This window comes from Delphinapterus leucas, chromosome 10 (assembly GCF_059928025.1).
Source record: "Delphinapterus leucas isolate spDelLeu-1000000601 "Yukka" chromosome 10, BTC_Dleu_Yukka2, whole genome shotgun sequence".
NCBI classification, from domain to species: Eukaryota; Metazoa; Chordata; class Mammalia; order Artiodactyla; family Monodontidae; genus Delphinapterus; species Delphinapterus leucas.
In genome coordinates this window covers 42,962,213-42,987,236 of record NC_143138.1, presented here as the reverse complement: position 1 = coordinate 42,987,236, position 25,024 = coordinate 42,962,213, and the positions used below count along the sequence as shown (strand labels likewise).

General features: G+C 38.0%; 1 protein-coding gene across 1 annotated transcript in view; it reads right to left on the bottom strand.

Moving 5' to 3' along the window:
• GFRAL (GDNF family receptor alpha like) overlaps positions 1–25,024 on the bottom strand; it is a 54,846-nt gene that overhangs the window by 9,156 nt on the left and 20,666 nt on the right. The window contains 1 exon segment of the mRNA XM_089919872.1: positions 22,484–22,734. Coding sequence (XP_089775998.1) covers positions 22,484–22,734 — 251 coding nt within the window.

Genomic DNA, 25,024 nt, shown 5'->3' with positions numbered 1-25,024 from the left:
GTACAGAATTTTTTTAATGAAAAAGTATACGTGACAATACCATTAATTGTCCAGATAGTTTTCTGATGTCTTTGGAACTGAATGATTCACTAGTGTCTACCCTTTTGGAAACGTACAAGAATTTACCTGGCAGGTGTACACAATTGTTTCATACACTGATGGAAAACACCAAGAAAAAGAGAGTTAGGGAAAAAAATAAAGGGTAGAGATACATTTTTGGAGAGTCTTCATAGTCACTTGGAATGATGAGGTGATTCAGAAAATGTTGTAAGTTACTGAGTTTTAAAATGAGAAAAAAGGTATACAATTGTAGTATTTTTTCAATGCACATACATTTGCGAATCTTCAGCAAAAAGTTGAATATCAAAGTATGAGATATACTGTTAATTCTTCTTAGACAGCAACCTTCTTGAGAATAGACATCATATCCATCTAATTTATAGTATAACATGGATGACACAATGCCATGCCCATGCAATTATCTGATGGCCAAAAAGTGTGTATGAGCAAGTTTCATGTCTGAAATAACACATCTGTCCCTGTGCAGTGACATACATTTTGAAATATATAACTATATCATGTTTAGTTCTTTCTCATCTTTAACTGACATTAGCCAAGGGTCTTCACATTAATCACATATTTTTCACATATTATCACCACTTCTTAAAATGTAAATTCAGTGTCCCAACTGCCATGCATATTGTTGCTCAATCAAAAAAAATCTGTTAAGAAACTATTTCACCTGGTGATTAATTCTAGCAGTCAAGTTTGTTCATTGATGGGCGAAGAGTAAGCATCTTGGTCATCGGATGAGGAGAATTTTGAGAATTTCTCTGAGCTTCAGTTTTCTCATTTGTACAATGAGACTAGTAATACCTATGTTTGCAAGACTTTTGAGAGTGAAAAATAATATTAAAATTAATATTAAAATAACAGAGCTCTTGGGAACTTCCATGAGAAGAAATACGCATAGGTGGGGGTGAAGGGAAGGGAAACAGGGATAAGAGAAGGGATTCCTTTTATGGTTCTTTATCTCCTTCCCTTTTCCCTTCCTTCCTTTCTCCCTTGTCCCCTTTCCTTAGAAAGATCTCCTGAGGCCAAATGGCTGAAGTAAAACCTGTCATTTTCTATTTCAGAAACCTGATTCCAGGTAGACATAGTAAAGTCCAGGTTTGTTAGAAGAGGCAGAGTTTTCTAAGCTGTTCCATGAAACACTAGTTCTGCAGAATACTTTTATGTGTTAGAAAAATCAAAGAGCCCATAAGTAGACAACTTTGTAAAATTCTAGGTAAGACAAAATAAACTATGTGCTTTTTTGCTGCAAGTATATACTATACTAGGGGGACATACTTTACCTACATTTATTTTCTCCATGGGTTATATCTGGGAATTCATTTAAAAATCTTGCAAAACAGGGGCATATGTGACTTAGATGCAAATATTTATGTATTTGGGTGGGCATAAATATTTATTAAGGATTCTTATTTGTACTTAGTCAATGGAAATTCAGAGAACACCATACGAACAATATTTTGTGCCCATCAATGTAGGCTCTAATTTATAATCCTTCCCTCTATTAAGCACACATATTCACAAGCACCTGACACCATAATTTCTCTTGTTCTCTACTCCTGGGAGTCAAGAAAAATTTTCACCCTGTGGTTTGAGAGATGTCTGACCTCCCAAACACTACTCTTATTGCCTCTTGGAGTGGTTTGCGTGATGCAACATTAATTCCAGGTTTGCTGATAGTTAATCTACTATTCTTCAATTTCTCAACGTGTCCTCATGGGATATGGAGAATTTAGAATCTGCCCTCTACTTTGGAGAGCCATTCCAGCAGAGCTAAGAGTTCATGGATCATTTATACCTAATCACCTATAAATGTCCACAGGACCATAGGACAGAAACCAGCATATGTGGACCCAAGTAAAGATTTTCCAGTTGAGTAATTATTTCCTACTTCAAAGCTAGCACCATGACGATCAACATGGGATACATTCGTGGGATGGTACATGACCCTGTTCTCATGAAGTTCTCAATGGAATTTTGCATAAGGTGAATAATGTGATTCAAGCGCAGTGGGAATTGATAAGGGACACCTAGGGAAAAGGTACGCATTTGATGAATGGTGGGAAATAAGGTTGATTTACATTTTGGGTGTCCTTGAAAATTGGATGAAGGCGTTCAGATGTGGGAGAGATGAAAGCAGGGGCAGTGGAGAGCACACAGAAATAACAAGATCAAGTCAAAGTTCGAGAATTAGTCTATCCGTGATGGGGAGGTCTAATAAGTAAGATACAGCAGCAGTTTAGGCATGGGAAGATGAAAAATAAAAATAGGTGGGAGAAGTTGGAGTGGAGAAGAGAGGAAGTGTAAGGGCATATTTAAAACAAAGAGCTTTCTGTTGGAAAGCAGAATGATCAGAAAGCAGAGTAGCAGAAGCATCAGAATCAGATCTGGATTCTGCCTCCCCACCGAGCTGTCATTTTAGGCAACTTACTGGTCCTCTGTTCCCTTAGATTTAAAATCGGATAATGCCAACCACAAAATTTAATTAAAAATTAAATGTGACAATATATAAAGAGAGTTTGGAACTGTGCTTGGTACAAAATAAGTGCTCAATAAATTACATCATTTTAAAATATTATATAATTTAGAGTTTTATTTGATATTAAAAATGCAAAGTTAAATCAAAGATGACCCTTAGGTTCTTGAGACAACACGATGTATCAGAATAGATTTGGCTTGAAAGATGAAAGAGTCATAGAGGGGAGAACTGCCACGTTTACCTCTCTACTTTTCAACTTGACTGTTCATAGCAAAGAACCCTGGCTTTGGAACCAGAACTCCATCGCAATCTTAGTTGAGTCATCCACTGGCTGCAGTAGCCTTGGACAAGTTAGTTTAACCTCTGAGCCTCATGCTGCTCACGTGTAGAAAGGGAGTTGAGATAGATTGTATCATTTATTTATTTTTAAGATTGAAGTATAGTTGATTTACAAAGTTGTGTTAGTTTCAGGTGTACAGCAAAGTGATTCAGTCATATATATATATATACATATATGTATATATTCTTTTCCAGATTTTTTCCAGTATAGGTTATTACAAGATACTGAATATAGTTCCCTTTGCTATACAGTAGGGTTTTGTTGTTTTTCCATTTTATATATAGTAGTGTGTATCTGTTAATGCCAAACTCTTAATTTATCCGTCCCCCCAGATTGTATTATTTTCTAGGAGGATCCACTCCTCTTTCACTGTAATGAATTAAACTCCTACCACCCAATGCCATGTGGCTTAGAGAACCACCTTCCGTGAGAAGAGTCTGTTTTACTGCCCCCTGCCGTTGGGCTTGACCTTGACTTGAGTTAGTCAAAAATGTGAGCAGTTGAGACTTCCCTTGTGGCACAGTCCTTGAGAATCCACCTGCCAATGCAGGGGACACAGGTTCGATCCCTGGTCCGGGAAGATCCTACATACTGTGGAGCAACTAAGCCTGTGTGCCACAACTACTGAGCCTGTGCTCTAAAGCCCATGAGCCACAACTACTGAGCCTGCTTGCCACAGCTACTGAAGCCCATGAGCCTAGAGTCTGTGCTCTGCAACCCGAGAAGCCACCACAATGGGAAGCACACGCACCGCAATGAAGAGTAGCCCCCGCTCGCCGCAACTAGAGAAAGCCCATGCACAGCAACAAAGACCCAATGCAGCCAAAAATAAATAAATAAAAAATAAATACATTTATAAAAAAAAATATGTGAGCAGCAATGATGTATGTTATGTTCAAGCAGAAGTCTGAGTGATTCCGTCACTTAGTTTTTGTTTCTACCACAAAAATGTCATGTTCCAAAGAGTGGCCATGCCTTTAGCCTAAGTCTAGAAATGGGGAGCAGAGCCTCAGCTGTCAGCCCAGAGCTTCCTACATGTGGCATAACCTAGAAATCAGTCTTTGGGTCTGTAAATCACTGAAGCTTGGAGATTGTATGTAACTGCCTAACCCTGCAAAAGTTGACTAATTCAGGGGTAATAATGTACCACAAATGAAAATTGTTGACAAATGGTAGCTTCTTAATTAATATTACCTCTTTTTCTTCTCTCCTCTCTTATAGCTCTCAATTGAATAGTAGGTAGAGGGAGAAAAAAAAGGGAAAAAAAGGTTAAAGAAAGGTGAGAAAGGAGGAGAGGGCACTTGGAGAAAGGTGGTGAGACCATTGAAGAATGGTCTTCATTTTGGGGATGAGAATGCTTTTCTCTGTTTGGGGGGAAATATGGGGCCATGGGATGTATAGTCATGCAGTCTCTCCTTATCTTTCATGTACCAATACTAATGTCATGTTCACCTTATTCTTAAAAAATAAGTATGAGATGCAATGTCATTATCTCTACTGGGATTAAATTATACTCAAATTAAATAGGGCCCCATTACTTTTATTCCTAAACTCCTTTGACTTGCATTACAACACAAGATAGTAGGACTTTGTTAATATGGATTTTCCAGCTGTTTCTTCACATTAAATAATCCCACAAAGACATAATGAGAATTGAAAATAAAGAGAGGCTACCAGTAAATACAGACAATATAGTGAGGAGCAGTATGGCATTGTGGAAAGAGGCCAGCCTTTGGCTTCAAGCCACAGACTCAAGTCCTTGCTCTAAAATTTGTTAAATGTGTGACTGGAGGTACTTAAACAAAAAAACCCTTCTGTACCCACTTTCCTATTCTATTTGATGAGGATAATAACATTTATTGACTTGTTGTGAGGATTAAGTGAGACAAGACATATAAAGTATATTGCAGAGGGTCCACATAGAACCTACAATTTTTTTAAATTTGAAAAGTATGTTTTGATTGTGGTTGCATATAAGTATTAACTATGGAGCATTTAAAATTAGATTCCTTGGCCTTATCACTATAGGTTTTGATTTAATAGGTCAAGAGAGAAGAGAGAATTAAAGTACTAGACATTCTTAATTTCAAAATCTCTCTAGATGCTTTCAGTGTTATGGTCAGGATAGAGAACCGTTGGTAGAGAGTAGAAAACACACGGTTTTGGAGGTGAAAGAAACAGATAATATTGTAAATCACACTATTGTGAGCTAGTGGAATAGAAGTTGTTAGAGAGGAAGAGAGGAAGAGGTTGGAGAATTATGTTTTTTAATAGATCACAGCTTTGAAAAAAATCAGGAATGGGTGGGCATGGCCAGATACAGGGATAGTCACTGCCAAGCCAGTTTTACCAATGGAAGATAACTATATTTGGATCAGTAAGAGACCTTACCACCTCACAAGTTCCCTTTCAGCTACCTGGCAGCATTAAAAGAACAAAAACAATTAAAACCAACAATATTTCCATTGTAGAGGAGGGGTGTTGGAATGGAAGTTTGGGCCAAAGAACAGTGAGAAAAATCAACTGGGTTGATGCAGCCATGTAGAAGTGTTGGAATGAGCTATTAGGATTGTAGACATATGCTTAGTGTACATTCTTAATGTAATAACTACCATATGGACTTCAAACAAAATACCATTGTACATTTCAGGCTGTCTGCTACACTAGGAAGAGTGAGAGACTTGAGATGCAGGTATGGAATAATGGCTGGTCTGGAAACTTAAACATTACCCACAGCATCTTCTTACATAGACCTCAGGGACACACAGCAGTGTATCCCTAAGATAAGGTGCCCTTTAAAGAAAGCTCTGCAGTCTGATTTATGTGGCTTCCCTCCTTTCAGATTGCCTTGATTCCCACTTGAAGTAGATGTACCATCAGGGACTAGTGGGCTCTGGCCTCTTTCTGAAGTTGAGTTGCTTTGAAAGTCCCTACCATATGCCTACAGTGTCTGAACAGCTGACCCAGGTACTAATGCAAGAGTAAAACATCAGTCCCAGAGTTCTAGCAAACTCTGAGTGTATTGCAAATTGGGAACACCCAGTGTTCAGTGTCAGTGGCAACCAAAGGAAGCCATTCCACCCTAAGCTGGAAGCCAGCAGAAATGCAAGAGACAGTGGGAATAATCTCTGTCACAGACACACACTTTAAAAACATCACCAAACACTCACACTGCCCAACAAATCAGCTTTTATCCATTCCACACTCTTTTACCTAGTTTGAAAACCAATTTGTTTACTGTGATTTGTACCACAAACCCCCAGTAAATGCTCTCCAAAGAGTAATGGGTGAGAAGAATAAGAATTATGTGTACTAGATACCAATGTAGTGTTAGGGCATTCTTGCAACTTTGAGATTGAAAGAATATTTACTGATGTTTGCAATTCTGTAAAGGGTCTTCTTGAACCCATGAGAAGAACTTGAGAAGATGGTTTGAGACAATCTGACACTAACAGAAGATGAAAGATTGTCATTATCAATGGATTCTTAAATCTTTACCACTTACTAACCTGTCTCACTTAGGGGATTTTATCTGTGTAAGTACCAAACGTTTGTTTTTTTGAAGAAGTCCTCCTTTAAGATGATATCCCAGCATGTAGGTGCCAGGGCAATAACTATTAAGTGTCCACATGTGGTGTTTTATGGGAATACATTTGATGCTATTATATTGTTGTCACAAGAATACTTGGCTCTTTAAGCCAGGAATACACATGCTCATAATAAATGATTTTTATGACTTCACATACACAATCATGATACACAGAAAGTATAAAGGAAAGACTGCTTGTTTTATGTAGCTCTGGCACTAACTCCATCCCCAATTATGGGCAACAAGGGGATTATATGAAGCCAATGAAAACATAAGGGTGGAAAATGGAAAAGATAACACTGTGCTTTCACATACTGGAGTCTGTGATTGTTCAAATTGTAACAGTATTGTTTTGTTGTTTCATTTCCCTCCATGATCTTAAATGCTCCTTCCTTCTCTAGTGCTGCCAAAATGTGAGTTGTCTCACTCATCAATGGCAACTCTTTAATCTTTCCTTTTTGGTTTAGAGCAAACGACAAAGGTAGTCATGGATGATTCATAGAATCATGCTCAGTGGCAGAGTTTTCCCCCTCCCTTAACACCTAAGCCTTTAAGGATAGAGCTGGGAAAAAGTGAAGGTAGGGGACAGCTGTTCTGTTGTTTCTGTGGAGGGTTTGGACACTTCAGTATTTCCAGATTATAGCTGTGTGAAGCATTTTTTGCAAAATAAAAAGCCAAGCCAAATTTGCTGGTTTTCAGGTCTGCAGACAAAATTTAAACCAGCTGGATTTTATTGGGAACTTTTGCATGCAAGTAAACCTAGTGGTGAAACTCAAGCCAACATTTGTCTCCACTGGAATGGGCTACATCTTTAGGGAAAACCCCCCTACCCCATGTCGCTTCCCTTAAGGGAGTTTTGAATTTTGAAAGTTCCTAAAAGAAATCTGCCAGGTTACTCCATAGAGTATCTGATCGGAACATTAGCCAATGAAAATGGAAGGTACAAACAGGTCTGATGTCTCTCTTAGTCAGATCTTCAGAGATGAGAAGTTGTGTGTCTCTCTGAAACCTGATTTTAAATTACCCCAATTAAACCAGCTAATGATTCCCTCCACACAAGTACTTCCAAACACAAAAGCCAACACACACACATTCACTTAAACTCACACACACACGTGCCTGGTCAGAGTGGCAAATAATGACTAACTTATTGGATTTGTATATAGCAAAAGTTTCACATCCTATTTTGACTGTGTCTTAAGTGAAAATTACCACCTTCCTCACTGAAAATATGCAATTTTATAGATTTAAACATATAAGGAATAGAAACAAAGAAACACATAGTATGATGATTTTTTACTAAGCCTGGGATACATTATTTATAAAGCTATTTAGAATTTGGAAAACAAAGCAATAAAAGGTAATTCAACACTAGAGGAAAACCCTTTTACTCCAAATCTCAACTTAGATCTCTGAAAGAATGAGCATTTTTTCCAAGAAAGGATACATGCTTTCATAAGATTTTAGTATAATCATAGGAAGGAAAATTCTTGGCAGACTACTCATCTTTTTGGCATTAAAAAAAAAAATCTCTCCAGAGCTGTTCCTATACATAGGCAGCAGGGAGGTTTGCCAAAAAGGTACTGGCCTCAAATATCATGTCACCTAATCCAAGAATATCAGGGCACATCTAATATCAAAGATCATCTATTTCTGTTAAACTGTTACCAAAATTTAATTTGTGAGAAACCTGAGGTCTAGGGTGAGTATAACTGATTTCCTCCATACCACTTAGGGTATTAGGGATCAAACTTGTTTCCTAAGCTCTTGTTCTTTACATTACAACATACTCCCTTTCCAGCAAACACACTTTCAAGGATGCTTTTGTTCTATACACATGTTCCCTGGGAAATGTAACATTTATAATCAATGACAATTATAAATTTCACATCATTACATGAGAGAAGTACATTATGGTTGTTTAAAAATCACAATTTCTGGTACCCCAAACTGCCTTGTTTAAATTCTGCCTCTGTTGTCTTCTGTGGAACCTTGGGCAAGTTACTAACTTCTGGGTGCCCCAACTTTTTCTTTGGTGAAAGAGCAAGCATCTCCTTCATCTGTTGCTTATACAAATTAATTAAACAAGACATCAAATGAACAGACTAGTGTTGAACACACAGTAAGCCCTCAATAAGGTCATAAGGCTCAAAGGAAATAAAAGATAAGTAAACTAGTGTCCATAGCCAGGGGACAGCTTTAAACTGGCAAGCAGTATTTTTAGGTGTTTATTAAACCTTCATCTTTCTTTTAAATTATTTTAAAATTTTTATTTTATATTGGAGTATAGTTGATTAACAATGTTGTGTTAGTTTCAGAGGTACAGCCTAAGTGATTCAGTTATACATATACATATATCTAATCTTTTTCAAATTCTTTTCCCATTTAGGTTATTACAGTATATTGAAAAGAGTTCCCTGTGCTATACAGTAGGTTCTTGTTGGTTATCTATTTAAATATAGCAGTGTGTACATGTCAATCCCAAACTCTCAATCTATTCCTCTCCCTAAACCTTCATCTTAAGGATATTGTATCTTATATTACTTCAGTTTTCTCCATGTTATTATTTCACATTGTTGAGGTGAATTGGCAAACATATCCACTAAAATGTTCTTTGTAGTTTGTCAAATGGGAGGATTATTTTCAAGCATTGGTCCAGATCCTGACAATATTAACACCCTGTTGTAGGAATCTGCTTCTGGCCATCAGTCATTCTTTCTGCAGTTTCTTTGAGGCAGGTGATAATGTGCTTGGAGAGCACCAACACCTGATAGCCATTGCTTTCTGTAACAAGTGATGTCAATAGAGCCAAATGCACAGGAAAACCTCATCTATAGACTCCACATCCCTATTCTAAAGATGGTGCCTTCCAGGGCAGCCCCAAGGCCACCATCAGAGAGGTTCGAGCATCCCACGTAGTCAAACCTGGAAACTGAGTCTTACTTAATCACTGCTCTCCTTGGGAGGGTGAGCAAATCTAGGGCGAACTTGTAACAGGTCACAAGGATGAAACTGATGGATGATTTCTAAATGAAACTGTTTTGCCCGTCCCTCCCTCCGTTGCTGGGAACAAAAACTTACATTCTTTGTTACTGATTAACAAGGGTGGGCATTCTTGCTGGTTTTGCTTGTTTCTCTCATCTTAACCATAGAAACCCAAGAATTTCCTTTAAGACTCCTGCTTTCTCCCCAGAAGGCAGGAAGGTAGTTTTCAAGACACTAGTCTGTTACCCTCCTCATTTGCTGGTGAATCAATAAATTTATCTTTCCTTTGTCCTCAAAACCTAGTCCTTGTTACTCTCATTCGGCATCGGGGGCAAGGACTAATTTTCGATAATGAGCTTAGGGAACCTGAGATGTTTCTGTGTAGAGGTTAGTGTGGGAAATATGACTTATTCAAATACATTCAGGTTTCATTTTGGAGTTTCAAACAAGTAACCTTATCCAGCTGATCCCCCCCCTTCCCCGTGGTTACTCTTCACCTCCAAGCACAATTTCACTCACTATTCTGCACTATTTTCTGAATATTGGCTGTAGTGTGCAGTAACTCAAGTGATGACACTGTTCTGAGGTTTTCTGACTTATGACTTTTATCCATCACATCAGTGGTTATGACTGTGGACAGTGAAATTGTGGGACCAACAAGACTTCCTCCAGGGATCCATGTTTGCTTTTTCATATTTATAACATGACAATCTTGGTCCTAATACATCTGGGGTATATTAATAATTTATTCATAATAAGAAACAGGCATCACCTCACCATTCTTTAATCAAAACCAGCACCTCTTGCTGTTGACTCTGGGGATATCTTATCGCATGGGGATAAATGGGAAGTGATGAGATCTTTTGTTCCACTGGCTTGGTAAGCAAACTAAAACACACTTAGGAATCATGATTCTAGGGATGGCATTTTTTTTCTTTTCTTTTTTTTTGGTTCTGAAACCAATTCCAATGGGCAGGCGATCTGCACATCTACAAGCAATTCTTGGGTCACCAGAGAGGTGTTATAGTATTCAACTCAATTCTGATACCATCTACCCAGAGATGGCGTCAGATTCCAAAAGTCCTACAAGACTCCGCCCCACACAAGTCCACATTGTTACTTGTACTTCTGTCCCACTAGCCATAAATGAGAGGTTCCTGGGACTTCTTCCTCGGGCTCAATTAATTTGCTGAGTGCCTCACAGAACTCAGAGACACATTTTAGTTACTAGATTGCCGGATTATTATGAAAGGATATAATTCAGGAACAGCCAGATGGAAGAGATGCATAGGGGAAAGTGTGGGGAAAGGGCTCGGAGCTTGCAAGCCCTCTCCAGGCATCGCTTTCCATCACGTCCATGTGCTCACCAACCTGGAAACTATAGAAACTCTGTCCTTTTGGGTTTTTATGGAGGCCTCACTGCATAAGCGTGACTGGTTAAATCATTGACTGGTTAAATCATGGGTGTGATTTCAACCTCCAGCCCCTCTCCCCTCCCTGGAGATTGTGGGGGTGGTGCTGGAAGTTCCAACCCTCTAATCCCTTGGTTGGCTCCCTGGCCACCAGCCCCTTATTCAGATTACCTAAGGGCTTTCCCAAAGTCTCCTCATTAACATAACAAAGGACACCTTTATTGCTCTTATCGTAGGGTTTTAGGAGTTCTGTGCCAGGAGCAGAGTCCAGTTTGAAGACCAAATACAGTAGAGACCAAACTCTTGTATCTTGGGTCCTACATCTGAGGATTGAAAATATTTGGAGAAACATTCCAGAAAATTCCAAAAAACAAAACTTGAATTTGATGCATGCTGGTACTATTTTTTTACATAGCATTTCCATTGTATTTACAATTACTTACAAAAGCATTTACATTGTTAGGTATTATAAGTAATTGTAAAAAAATAAAAAAAATAAAAACCAAAAAACTCAATTAAATAGAGTTGGGAGAGCAGAATGGGGAGTTCTAACACGCTATTACAATAGCAGAGGCACACAAGAAGAAAGACCCCCCTTCTTTCCTGGCAAGGACTCAGACAATGAAAAGCCATGGAATCTATTTACTCCAGCCCTCCTGACTTCCTTTTCCCCTTCTGTAAAAACCTTCTCCTTCCCTTCCCATTTGGGAACTTGCATGTGGCTTGCCGTGATTGTAGACCCCAAGTTTCAATTTTCTGCTGATCCCTAATAAACCCATCTTTGTGGAAGAAATATCTGAGTCTATTTGTTTCAGAACAGTATAATCTAGAGATGATTTAAAGTATATGGGAGGATGTGTGTAGGTTACATGCAAATACTATTGATACACCATTTTAGGCAGGGAACTCAAACATCCATGGATTTTAGATGGAACCAATCCCCTGTAGATACTGAGGGACAGCTATATGTATTGCTTATTCTAAATCACAATGTCACAGTATCTCAAAACAACCAGTGTTGAAGCTCCTCCAATGCACATAGTGTATGCTTATATAGATGACTCATGGAAGAAAACATTGGTAGACTTTGGCTGACTTCAGAAAAGAATCAATGCAATAAGTACTCCAAGCCAGTGTTCTTGTGGACCATGAACAGCAAAATGTAGTCACTTACGTCAAAGGGACCTAAAGTGGAGATGGAAGGCCATTAAGGAAGTGAAACACACATCCAGCCCTGAATGCAACATACCTTTGACCCAGGCATCATGAGACCACCTGGAACCTGTCTTCTTTACTCCCTAGAGATGACAGTTTAGCAGCCAATCTACTACCAGCGAGTGGCTGAATGCCTGCCGATGTCGACCCATAGTTCTGTAAAAATAACCTATGTAACTTCTCTGGGATATCTTTGTCTGTTGCCTTTATGAACATGACCATTTTCTATTTCCCTCAGAGCACATTTGAGTTGCTACACGAATCAGTGCCTCCAAGACTGCAATGCTTAAGACTGCAAACAAACTCTTTTTGTTACTTGCAGCGTTCAGCATTTCTTGGTTGACATTCTTGATGTATGGTACCCAGACAAGCTGTATCTGCAACATCTGATGCCCTAATTTCATCTCAGAACTACTTAATCAGAAACTCTGGGGCTGGAACCCAACAATGTGTTTAACAAGCACCGTAGGTGATTCTCTTGCAGTTAAAGTTTGAGAAACACTGCTCTAAGCCACTATCTCAATAAAAGTTTTAGGAATGATAAGGACATCTGCTTGGAATCTTTCATGACACTATGATGCCTACTGATTACTAGATTGACACAATATACCAGGCTGATTAGGTTGATCTGTTTCTTAGTAGCAGACAGGTTACGAGATATGTAAGTTATTTGATATTTATTAAATTATACTTTTTTTTTTCCTTAAAGGTCTTTGAGAGATTGTCTAGATCCATGCTACTCAGAGTGTGATCCCTGGACCAGCAGCATTAACATCACCTGGGAGCTTGTTAGAAATGCCAATCTCAGGCCTTCACCCAGAACAACTGAATCAGAATCTGCATTTTAACTAGAAACTATGTAATTTTTATACACATTAAAGTTTAAGATCAAATGTCCAACTTCATCATCTGACCTAAAATCATTCAAACATATATTTAAGAAGTCACTTATTCTGAGAAAATATGACACCTTAGAACTTCTGGAAATTAGTCTGTTTCCCACACCATCTGTGTGACATCATAATGGTTATGCAAAAATTATTGATTTGTGTGATTTTCCAAATCCCTGAAAGTCTATAGTAAGAGTTTATATTTGCTGAATTTTACTATTGTTACGAATATTTCTTTACATGAATTAACTGATATAATCTTTGCACCAACATTCTGGGTTAACATTGATTTTCCATTTCACAGACAAGGAATTGAGGCCAAAAGTGAGTAACTTGTTCACAGTTACTTATCCTGTAAATGATGGAGAAATAATCCAAACCCAGCATGCTGGTGCCATTTTGCCTCTCTAAGACTAGGCTCTAGAATAAGGTCTATTAACACTTCCAAACATGAGATCTGACTATTAGAGGCATTGTTGTTGATCATGGTTTTTAACCAAAAAATCAAGGCTGGGGCCAAGGAAGAAGGGAAGTGAAAAATGCTCTGTGTGTATTTTAGGTTTGAAAGTTAATAAAGGTTTAATGCACTGATTTACCTCTGAGGCCCAGAGCCAAAGAAATATCCAGAATTCTAAGTAGCATAAAAGCCTAGAGTTACAGAGTTTACCATGGATCTGATTTTTTTTACATTGGGTGGTAACTTAAGTCATTCTAAAGAAATGGTTAATTTGTTTTTATTATTCTTTATGTTACTAACTTATAACACACATGCCTGTTCGCTAAAGAGTTCTAAAGAGTTTGCAAATAATGAAAAACAGGTTCCTAAAGGAATAATTTTTAAGAGGAAAACATACATTTATAAGTGAGTGTCTACGAATTGGATGTACTACAAATTCACCATGGAGCCACTTTAATCCCGAAAACACAAAATACTGGACAATTTAGAGGCTATGTTATAAATATGAATACAGAGTAGAGAAATTACGTTGAATGTTCCTTGGAAAACCAAGAGATTTTTTTAGCACCTGGACTGAATTTGAAGGAAACTGGACTTGAATTAGAGTTTTGTGTGGGAACCAAGAAAAAGTCAGTGGTTTTGGCTAGATGAAGTGATTTATTTAAAGCCAAAACTTAACATAAAGCTCCTGGAATACCAACCTATATGAATTGGCTATAAGAGAAGGTGGTATGTGTGTGTGTGTGTGTGTGTGTGTTGTGTGTCTGTGTGCATATGTGTGAGCATATGAGGGGGAGAGAGAGAGAGAGAGAGATTTTTGCAATGGAAATGTCTTTCACAATTCACTTCGCTCACTGTTTTATTTATAGTCTATAACCTTACTTTCTCAAACAGCCACTGACAAGATGACAATAAAAATTAAAACAAGAATTGACAAAAGTGAGTTTGAGCCTCTATTAATCCACTTTGCACAGTCTTTAAATTATTTTCCTGAAAGTAAGGGTAAAATGTTATACAGTTTAGGAAAAATATACAAAACTATGTATTAAGCACTTCTATACCTAAACGGGTGTGTTTAAAGGACTTTCTATAAGAATGCTCATTAATGGAATGTTACTTTTAGATCAAGACCTTCACTGGGAATAGACAGATGAAATATTGTAAGCCAAGATGAAACAGTGAAATAAATAATCTATCCATTGAATGGAGACAAATAAGTAAGACAGTCTTATTGGCAATGTTGATATCTAAGACGAGACCTCAGTAGACAGATGGGTGAGAAGTATGGCTACAGGAAGAAATAAAGTTGTAGAAATACTTACTAATCTGAGGGCTCTTTTCCCAAGTTTCTCACAAGGCTATACACATGTTTAGGAGTTTTTATATGAATATTTCACAGAAGCCAGGTAGTTTTGTAAATCTATTGGAGACTGTCTTTTTTCAGCCTTGTTACTAACAGACAGGGCTTCCTGTATCCTAGAGTTCATTAAGGGGATAACACACATTTAAGAGCAAAAATGTGTTAGAACCAATTGCCTGTTTCAGTGTTGACACCACACAAGAATCAACTGTAAAAGAGTTTCCCACTATTCAGACTTTTCGAAAGTAGAACTGTGAAGAGGAAAAGTATTGGAAAATATAAGGAGCCCGAAATGTTTTTATTAAAGTGGGCAGTAGCAGCCCAGTCTTATTAATTCCTGATTCTTTTGCTCAAATATTTGAATTGAAAATTCCAGCCTAAGTGGAAACACAAATGAGTGAGGCTCTTAATAGGAAAGCTATATTATGACGAGAGGTCTAATAAGGAGGGAAAAGAACAACGGTATTCAGAAGGCAGTGCTGCCATAGAGATAGAGTTGATTCATTCATCCATCCATCCATCCACTCACTGTTTATTGAGTAGCTAATGTGTGCCAACTGTGTTTTTAGGCACTGGGGTGAAGCAGGCCAACTTAAGAGCTGCATGGTATCAGTCTTGCCTTTCTGTGCATAGGAGTTTCTCATTCCCTGAGAGGTGTGAGCTAAAAGAGGTTCTGGGTTCTCCGGCCAGTGCCTGGGTTTTTCCCACATGTGGATTAAAGCAGTGGTTCCCAAACTTGGTTGAAAATCAGAAACACCTGGGTGATTTTTTTTTTTTAATACAGATTTCTGAGCTCTGCCTCAGGCCTACTGAATTAGAATAATTGAGGTTAGGGTCAAATATCTATATTTTAAACAAACCTTTAGATATTTCTGAAGGATGAACAGGTTTGAGGGCCAAGAATTCCACGTCCATCTTCTCAGTACTTTGTGGGTTGTCTTTGTGATCATCAGGCTCTTTATTAATAATGAAAAGATTGATCCTAACAGAGTTGGGGAACCAGCTGTCTTTAGCGAAACATTCATATAGAAACGCCTAAACATGGGTATAGCCTTTGTTAAACATCAGATAAAGAAACCTCATAGTCCAGTCCTGAATCCAGTGCCAAACAACAATGGTATTTAAAGTCACGGTGATTAAAATGTATAGAATATCTGCTATGTAACAGGCAGTTTATACACTTAATCTCATTCAAGCTCTCTGGATGCATATGGCATCTCTGGCAAGCCCTAATAGAGGTACAGCACAGACCCCTTGGATTCTAGAGCAAGCCTCCACCATCTGTAGGAGGAGCCCATTTGCCATTTAAAATATAGCTCCTAACATGCTGCTGGGTATGAAGAAATTCATTAAGGTTCCCAGAAAGGTGAGTACAGGATATCATTGCTAACTAAATGGACAGCTGTCACACCACAGACCCACCTAGATGTGGCCTGAGAGACCAGTGGTGAGGGGACATCCTCTCCAAGGGAGAGCATAAGCAGTGCTCTTGATTGCCCACTTTGCAGAGACAGACATGGATAGAAGTTAAGACTGGTGGGCAGTGGTAGATTGCTTGATCAGAGAGATGGAAAGAGCGTCCTTGAGAGACTGTAGACAAGGGAATGAGGGGAAGAGGCATATGGAAGGTCCTGTGGTAGTAGCACAAAGTGGGCAGATCGGATAGTATGCACCATGGAGTAGGCCTTCAACAACCAGGTCAACTGGTGACCTGCCCAGAGGAGGCCAACCATGCCCTCTTCAGCCACGCAATGCCTGTGCACTGAGCGTGTGGTGGCAAGGATGGCAGCCGTGCATGGCCCCACAGGTTGGACTCCCTCTCCCTCAGGCCGGCCCATCAAAGTTCTGCCAGTGCTGAATGCCAAACAGCCCAGCAACAGCAGAAACCTGTATGTAGCCCACAGTTTGGCAGGTGGGTGGCAGACTGATGATACCATAACCCTTCCACCCTGAAGAAGGCAGTGATGCATTCCTGCTGGAATTTATACGTATTCTGGGTATGGATTTGCCTTTGCTCCTTACCATCAAATACTTCCTCCAATGCCTAGTCCATCTTTGTGCAGATGCAACCTGACAGTGCTTCCCCTTGGATCTGGCCCTGGACACCTCCTTCTTCCCTCCTCAGTGCTTTTCTGTCCCTGCAGCATGAGATGGACATTAGGCTCCACTCAGCATTTATGTATGTACTATACACAATTTCCAGGGAATCAAGGTTCATGGGGCCACCCCTGAGAAATGGGACACAGAATCCAAAGGATGTCTTTCCTGTCCTTCTGCCATGAAGACAGTTCTGAGATGCATTTCTCAAAGCACCTTGGAAGGTCCCAAAAGGAACAGGAACACTTGAAAGAGATGGAGCGATAGTGTGAGTTGATTCCTCTTGACTGCATTGTACAGAGTTTTACAATAAAGATATGAGCTCAGGTAGAAACTTGCTGGTTTTCAAGCAGAGATCAGAGAGGTTAAAATGAGGACCCTATGACATGAAAGCTGACTGTCTTAGGTCCCAAATAGTAAGAGATACGACTGAACAAGATTGTCCAGTCATAAGAGTCCCAGTATTTCTGAGTTAAACAAATTGGCTCAGCTATGCAGCAAAAATCAGATTAAGGGGAATACATTTTCACTCAAGTCCATTGTTTAGATTAGCTTAAATCATTGCATTAGAGAGAGAGGTATGGGGGTGAAGAAGCCAGGCAACAAGGCAGACTTGGGAACTAGTCAAGAAAACACTTTTTTTATTGTGGATACTGGCACATGGAACTGACTGAAAGCAAATATATTAGAAACCTAACACATTTTTAAGAGATTATGTTGCCAAGGAAGCCACCGGTTGGCTTGCAAAGAGTCTGTGACTGTTAAATGTTAAAGCAACTCACAGTTTCTCAAAACTCGTGAGCAGGATATGGTCTAGGAGAGCTCCTGTTCCAGAAGGAGGGCATCCTCTCCCCCAGCCTACTGCAGATATAGCTGTGGAGGATGGTGGATAAGGAAAAAGCTTCCAGAGGGCAAAATGGGAGCCTTAAGTGTGGTTCTTCCCAGGTATCTGTCAGAGAGGCTTCAAATGACTACCAGGCAGGATTTCATTACTGGGTGCTATAACTCTCCCTTTTTACCTTATTTTGAATGGGCGTCTTTATTGATGTTATGCTGTCCCTGTTAATATACCTATAACATGCATGCATGCGTGTGTGTGTCTGTGTGTGTGTTATTTGTGTTGGAGGGATGGTAGGGAATAACTGCTCTTTCTAGTTCGTGGGCTGCCTGTCCACTCCATGGTGCTACATCATCTGGATTGCACATCACCCAAGATCCAGGTCTTTGAGCTAGTGACTGTCGCTGGATGAACATTTGGGAAACACTGGGACATCTCCCTTGGGGAAAGGGTAAGTACATTCTCTTTGTAGACAGAAGAGTGAAATAGACATTGGGTGAATTGTGGCAGAGTCTTACTTGTCAACTAATAACCACAGTTGCCTTTTCTTCTGGTTCAAAACTGTACTACAGTTTCCCACCTTTCCTGCAGACAGCTGTGACCATGTGGTTGAGTCATGGTCAGCAGGACGTGGGTGTAGGTGACGTACACGGCTTCCACTACCAAACCATGAAATACTCCTCTGTGACTATGTTGCTTTCTGCATTCTGTCTTACCCTCTTTCCAGCTGAGTGGAGAGGGCTTTGAAGTCCATCATGAGAAAGAGACACACATTGGGAAGAGGCTGGTCCTCTAAATATAGGTTACTATGCAGCCTTTAAAAAGAATAAAGCCATCATATGTGTACAAACTTGCAAATGGGTCCATCATATATTTTTAAATTAAAAAGGAAGCTGTAGAGCAGGATGTATAGTTTGATTCCATTAAAAAATATCTGTGTGTGTGTGTAAGGGAGAGGGAGGCACTGTTTGAGTGTGTACAAAACGTATAAGGTACGTATACTTACAAGGCAAAAAAAAAAAGTGTTAGAAAGAAGGTACACCAATCTTGTAAACGTTGGCTCTCTCTAGAGAATGAGATTGGGGGAAGAATTTAACTTATTTTTGTTTCTATATTCTTTAAATTTTGTTTAAGCTTGTATCCCAATTATAATGTTTTCTGCTCCTTATAGGATTTAATAGAAATAGGTAGTCTCTTTTTATGTATTTATTCTTTTTAAAAATAATTCTTCAAAAAGAAGCTGAGCCTTCAGGGGCAGAATGGGTTTATTTCCAAACCTCTTTAAGAGATTTGTCTACAGTTGGCATAAAAAGACAACTTTGCACCAGGAGAAAAGAGAATATTCCTGTCAGCATGTGGTACACACACATCTATAGATTGAATTTTTCAGTGTAGCAGGGAAAGGCAACACCAATCTCTTAATTCTTTCCATTTCTGTGGTCCTCTCTGTCTTAACCAATTTTTTTCTCTTCCGTTTCTCTCATGCCTCTCTCAGCTCTAACTGCCAACAATTTGCTCTGGGCTGCCAGATGCCAGAGAGAAGTGAGTCTGTGGATGCAGAGTTGTGCAGGTGAGTGCAAGTTGGTGGCCAAATACCCAGCACCTTCAGGATGCTCAGTGCCCAAATGTGGTCCTGCAGACTGGAACCGAGGCATGCTCTTCAATATGTTTTCAAAGCTCAGATCTGAGATGAGAACAAAGAGGTTCTGCCTGAGAGGGCTGTGGAGCATCCTGAACCAACACAAGCTTGTTGCCCTCATGGTGTTACAGGCAGGAGAACACCGTGGGCTGCAGTCAACCAGCCAGGGCTGGGATCCTGCATCCACTGCATCCTGGACATGGAAGCCAAGTGACCCAGCTCACCTCTCAGCTGCCTTTATCTCCCATGTGAAAAGCTGCAGAAATAATATTGTCCAGCTCATGGAATGATTAAGGTTAGATGAGGAATGTGACCCCAGATAAGCACTCCTTCTAGCAACTCTCTCATTTTTTATAATTATTATAAGACTCTGACTTGGATACATCAAGGTAGATGACTTTCAGATTTGTTTCAAGGAAGTGTTCTTCAAACTTCCAAGAGCAGCACATTAGTGAGTCATGAAGTCAATTTAGTAGGTAGTCAGCATTGAAAAAATATAATGGAATAGAATAATAATTTTTAAAAAACAGAAGACACAGCATGTAAAAATCTAATGTCAAATGCATTGCTTACTGTGGTCTGAGGTCAAGTGAGTTTGAAAAGCAATGACTTGAAGCCAAACAAAAGTGACAAATGGAAAATTTTCTCCAACTGTCCTCTCTGTTCTATTCAGTTCTGCCCCTTTCAGGTAAAATGAGCAGAAGGTGAAGGGCTTTGGAAACCAGCTGTAATGAGAGCTGTTTTTTTTTTGAGAGGTTGATAAAATGCACTAATATTTTTTAATTTTTATTTTATATTAGAGTATAGTTGATTAACAATGATGTGTTAGACACAGGTGCATTTTGATAAAGCGTGAGCATGCTGGGCTGATGTGAAAAGTCAGAGGCAGTGGTTAGAGTTCATTCAAAAATCTCCATGTTCTACCACTTCCCAAGTATATGGGGCAGGGGATGAGGGTTTGTTAGAACTAGCCAGGCTAAGGATTTAATTTGTGTTTTTGTCTGAAACTTTTCCTATTAATTCAAGTACTCAGAACCCTGACAGAAGGCCTTTAAGGTTCCTTTAATTCTATAAACGCATCACTTAAAATTCCTACTTTTAGTAAGTAATGTTTGAGGAGAAAACCTCATCATGTTTAGTCTTCCAAAGTGAGTGAAGAAAAGTGAATCATTTTGAATTTTTATTTTTCTGAAACATTATAGAGTATGTCAATGTTTATGGAGTTTTGTGTCCATTTCTACTGTTTCTTCATGAATATATATGTATTTTTGCTCTATATAGGTAGTCAAATACAATGAAAGCAAAACATAAGAATTATTGAAAACACATGGGAGAAAACTCGGTTTGGAAGTAGAATTAGGTTGCTTGCGCTGGCATTCTTAGGGAATTTATGCCCAAGGAATTGGTTACCACTAACTTGCAGAAGCTACATTTTTTTTCCCGGACACCACTTAATATGGAAAAACCACTTATAAATAATCATGATAGTGTAATTGTATATATTGTTGTTGGTTTAAGTTACTTTATTTGGTATTTCCTTTTGTAATGTTATGAGCCATTCATTACAAATACCTTTAGTTCCAACAGAATTAGCCACTTAGTATTAATCAAAGAGGAAGATTATGTAGAAAATATGACTCAACAAATATCATACGATTTTCCTCTTTGTATCATGATTTCAATTGAAATATGTCTGTAGTGCTAATTATAGAAATTCCACAGAGAGCCCTGTTGGAATCAAACCATACACTCTGAGTCGTATGTTTATTACCTAATACATAACAAATCACAATTTTGATCATATTGGCTAATGTGTATCACTTTAGTATCTTTAAAGAAAAATAGAACAAAAATTTAAAAATGTGTGTATCTGCTTATAGTTAGATAGATATATATAAAGATATATACAGATATGTATCTATCAAAATTTGTATAAATATAAAGATTTTTTGCAATGAAATGGTATATGTCTGTTATTCCTTCCTGGAAATGGTGCTTGTGGTTTGGTTACACCTAGGGTCTTATGAGCCGGGGATGTTTTGGGACTCACATAGTTGCATGGATTAACCTTGAAGGTAGATGATGGAGAGGTCTTGAATTAGTGTGTGATCACATTGTTAGGCTTTTTCCTAGAAGACTTATAGCCAAATCCCTCTCAACCACTTGTTCCCTTTGAGACTGTAGATAAATTATTTAAATTCCTAAATCTGTTTTCTTATCCCTAAAATACTGTACATAATAACTTTAGAAAATGTGTTTTCCATTCCCTCATACAGGTAGATTAGCAGACATATTAAAGACCAAGGGGAGATAACTAAATCCAAGGGTAAATACGTTTTACTTAGGTTGGGACAGCCTTATAGTAGATTGTTAACTACCCCCTGATGAATCCAGCTTTGGATATGCACATCCTTCTCACCGTGACCATGAGCTTGGCCATGTGACTTGCTTTGTCCAGTGGGGCACTAGCAAATATAGCAGAAGCAGATGCTTGACAAGTACTTGTTCACTGGGGATTAGCTGCTAGGGATGCTGCCATCACCACGAAAGATCCAGGGTCTACTGCTGCAGAGGTCATGTGGAAGAGAACCACGCCATCCCAGCCAACAGTCCTTGTTAAACAACACCTGAACAGACTGGCCTTGGTCTCACCACCAGACGATTGTACCTTCATGAGAGACCCCAAACAAGACCATCAGAAGAACCACCCAACTGAGCCAAGCCCAGTGAGAAGAATTGTGAAGAAATAAATAATTAGTTCAAGCCACCAAGATTTGGGTTGGTTTGTTACTTGCAATAGATACCTGTTACATTCTGTTATCTGGTAGGATAAGCCTTTTAGGCTCTTGATATTGAAATCAATGTGACACCTAGGAGTGATCAATCATATAAATTAACAACATGTATCACTTGCAGATAAAAGAGTAAAATAGCAAATGTGCAAAGCATAATCAGAAAATAAATTTTAAAATTAGAAACATAGAGTTGACTTTGTGACCAAATTTTCTGTGCTGGATTACTACTTTGTGCTGTATAGACAAAAACAAGAAATATATTATATATGTGTGTGTGTGTATATATATGTATATATACATAATTGGGTAACTTACTGAAACATGATTTTCTATGAAGCATATGCTGGAAAATCTTGCACAAGGATTCTTCACTTTGGGTAATGGTCCTACAGGTGCACTGCATTTGAAGGACTGTTCCAAGGGTACCAATGTAAGCTGCTTTGCAGTCATTACTTCCAGAGCAAGTGAGGTCTTGCTTGCTTAAGGTACTGATGCAGGTCTCATCCTCATGGCACTTTCTTATCACATGCTGCCAGCACTTTGCCTGGAATGTTCTATAGCGCCTCCTAGAAAGAGTCAGGAAATGGAATTAGTCTCTGAATGATATTATTTCACACTAACATGTAGTGTTGCCTCACCTAACAAAAGACTGACATAAAGCAAAATGCCTTCTAGGTGCTTATAACCATAGTTGAAAACTAAGTTTGTACATTTAAACATCCCAACAGAGAGTGCAGAAGAAAACTTGTGAATTATTTTCCTTTTGTGTTGAAAGACAGAGGTTAAGTTTCGGATTCCCTGGATGACTCTTCCTTCATTACTAATTTTATTTCACTGGGCGATGATTTGTAGTAAGAACTCCTTGTGAGATTTATTAGCAATAATTTCTGAAGCAGAATGTGGTTTTGAGACTAGCATTTGGCCATTGACTCCCACCAAGTGATTTCAGAAAAGTCTCTTGACTTTTCCAGAGAGTTTTCCCACAGGATGGGAGGTACTGTATTCTTTCTCAATATTTCTAGTCAGACTAATTAGAGTTAACAAAATGCTCTGAGGTTCTCTGGCAGCATGAGCTAATTTAAAGCAAAACATGAGTTTATTTAATGGTCGAGATAATCCATTAGAATCATATCCATTCATAACTTTTCTGACTACATATATCATTCTTGCTGTATTAGCATTGAATAAAATCTGGATAGTGTACAATAATTTCATATTTGGAACTTTCACAGTAAGAAAATATCTACTTAGTGGAACCAAGAATATTAATCTTCCTATTTATCATGTATAATTATTTTTTTCCCTGTCTTGAATATGTCACCATCAAACATGCATGAAAACCCTCTGAGTACATGTCATTTGTCCTGCTCTTATTTGCTTTCATGATGTTACTCTGCTTAAATCCATAAATCACATTATTTTCAATAATCTCGTATTTTAAGTCATCTTAAAGGAATCAGCTTTTAAATACAGTGGTAAAAAATAATTAATATATTAAAATTTATATTTAATAAAATACTACAAAGTTTTTGAGCATATAATTCTGAATCCAGAAGAACAAATATGTTCCTTTAATGTAATTAAGGGTTTTATATATAAGATGTCATCTAGATGTAAGCATTGGCAGTATTTGTTGTCATCTATGAGGTTGACAGGTGCCATTTAGTCTTTCTTAAATATATGTTTTACAAAGTTTAAGTTGCATGATTTATCTCCTCATAAAAGTTATTTCATTCAAAAAAGTAGTTGTGAAATTTTGCAAAAATGATGAACTGATGGATATTTAATTAAAAATTAAAATATTATTAAAAATACTTTGGTATACTTACTATCTAAATTATTTGAAAAAATTAAATGCGGCAAAATATAGAAATTTTGTTTTATGTTTGAAATGTTTTGCTGTGTAGCTGTTTCATTATCCTTATTTTCTCAATATACTGAAATTTCTTATTCTGGTTTATTACTTGAACCATTAAGTATTTAAAAGAGTAAGGTTTAAAATAGAGTTGATTATTTTGTTTTTAGTTTTGCTATAAGTTTCTGGTTATATTGTAAAATGTAAGAGAATATGGTCTGTGTAATTTCTACACACAGAATGTATTACATTTGCCTTTGTGACCTAATATATAGTCATACTTTGTGAATATTCCTTGGCACTTAAATATGTCTATTGTGGAGTTTTGCTTTTAAAATGTAGGTAAAATTTCTTGTAAGCAATTACTTTTTTTCACTACTTTCTGGAGTTCATACATATGGAAAAACAATGTATTGTAATTTCCTGTAAATTCCTAAACATTTGTAATTGGCAAAATATAATCTCACCTCCCAGTGTGTATCTGTATTGGGCAAATTAATTGAAAAACTAGTTCTTTATGTCATCTTCTTTGGCCTTTTCAAATAAACAGAGGAGTTTCAAGACCAATCATGAAAAGAGTAAGTGGGCACAGGGACAGAAGTTGTATTTTCAAATCCAATTGCTCTGCTTTGCCCCGTGTATAAGGGCTTCTGCAGGAAAGATCCATGATAAAGTCTTAACATTCTCACTGAAGAAGTTGTTTTTCTTTGGCGATTTTTTTTTCCATCTGAATTACATTAAGGATAATTTAATATAAATACTGGAAATCTCCCTAAGGCAAAATCTGCTTGAGAAAATGATAGAATTTGTCTTTTCATCTTGACAACTAATATTGTATAATATTTCCATCACCTCTATAAAGTGTTCATTCAGAGACTATTTGCACATGGTGAAAAGAAAAAGACACACAATCCTTACTCCCTGAACTAATATATAAAAAACAGGAATTACATAAGAAGAGACATGTATCTGTATATTAAAACATTATAAAAATTAAGTAA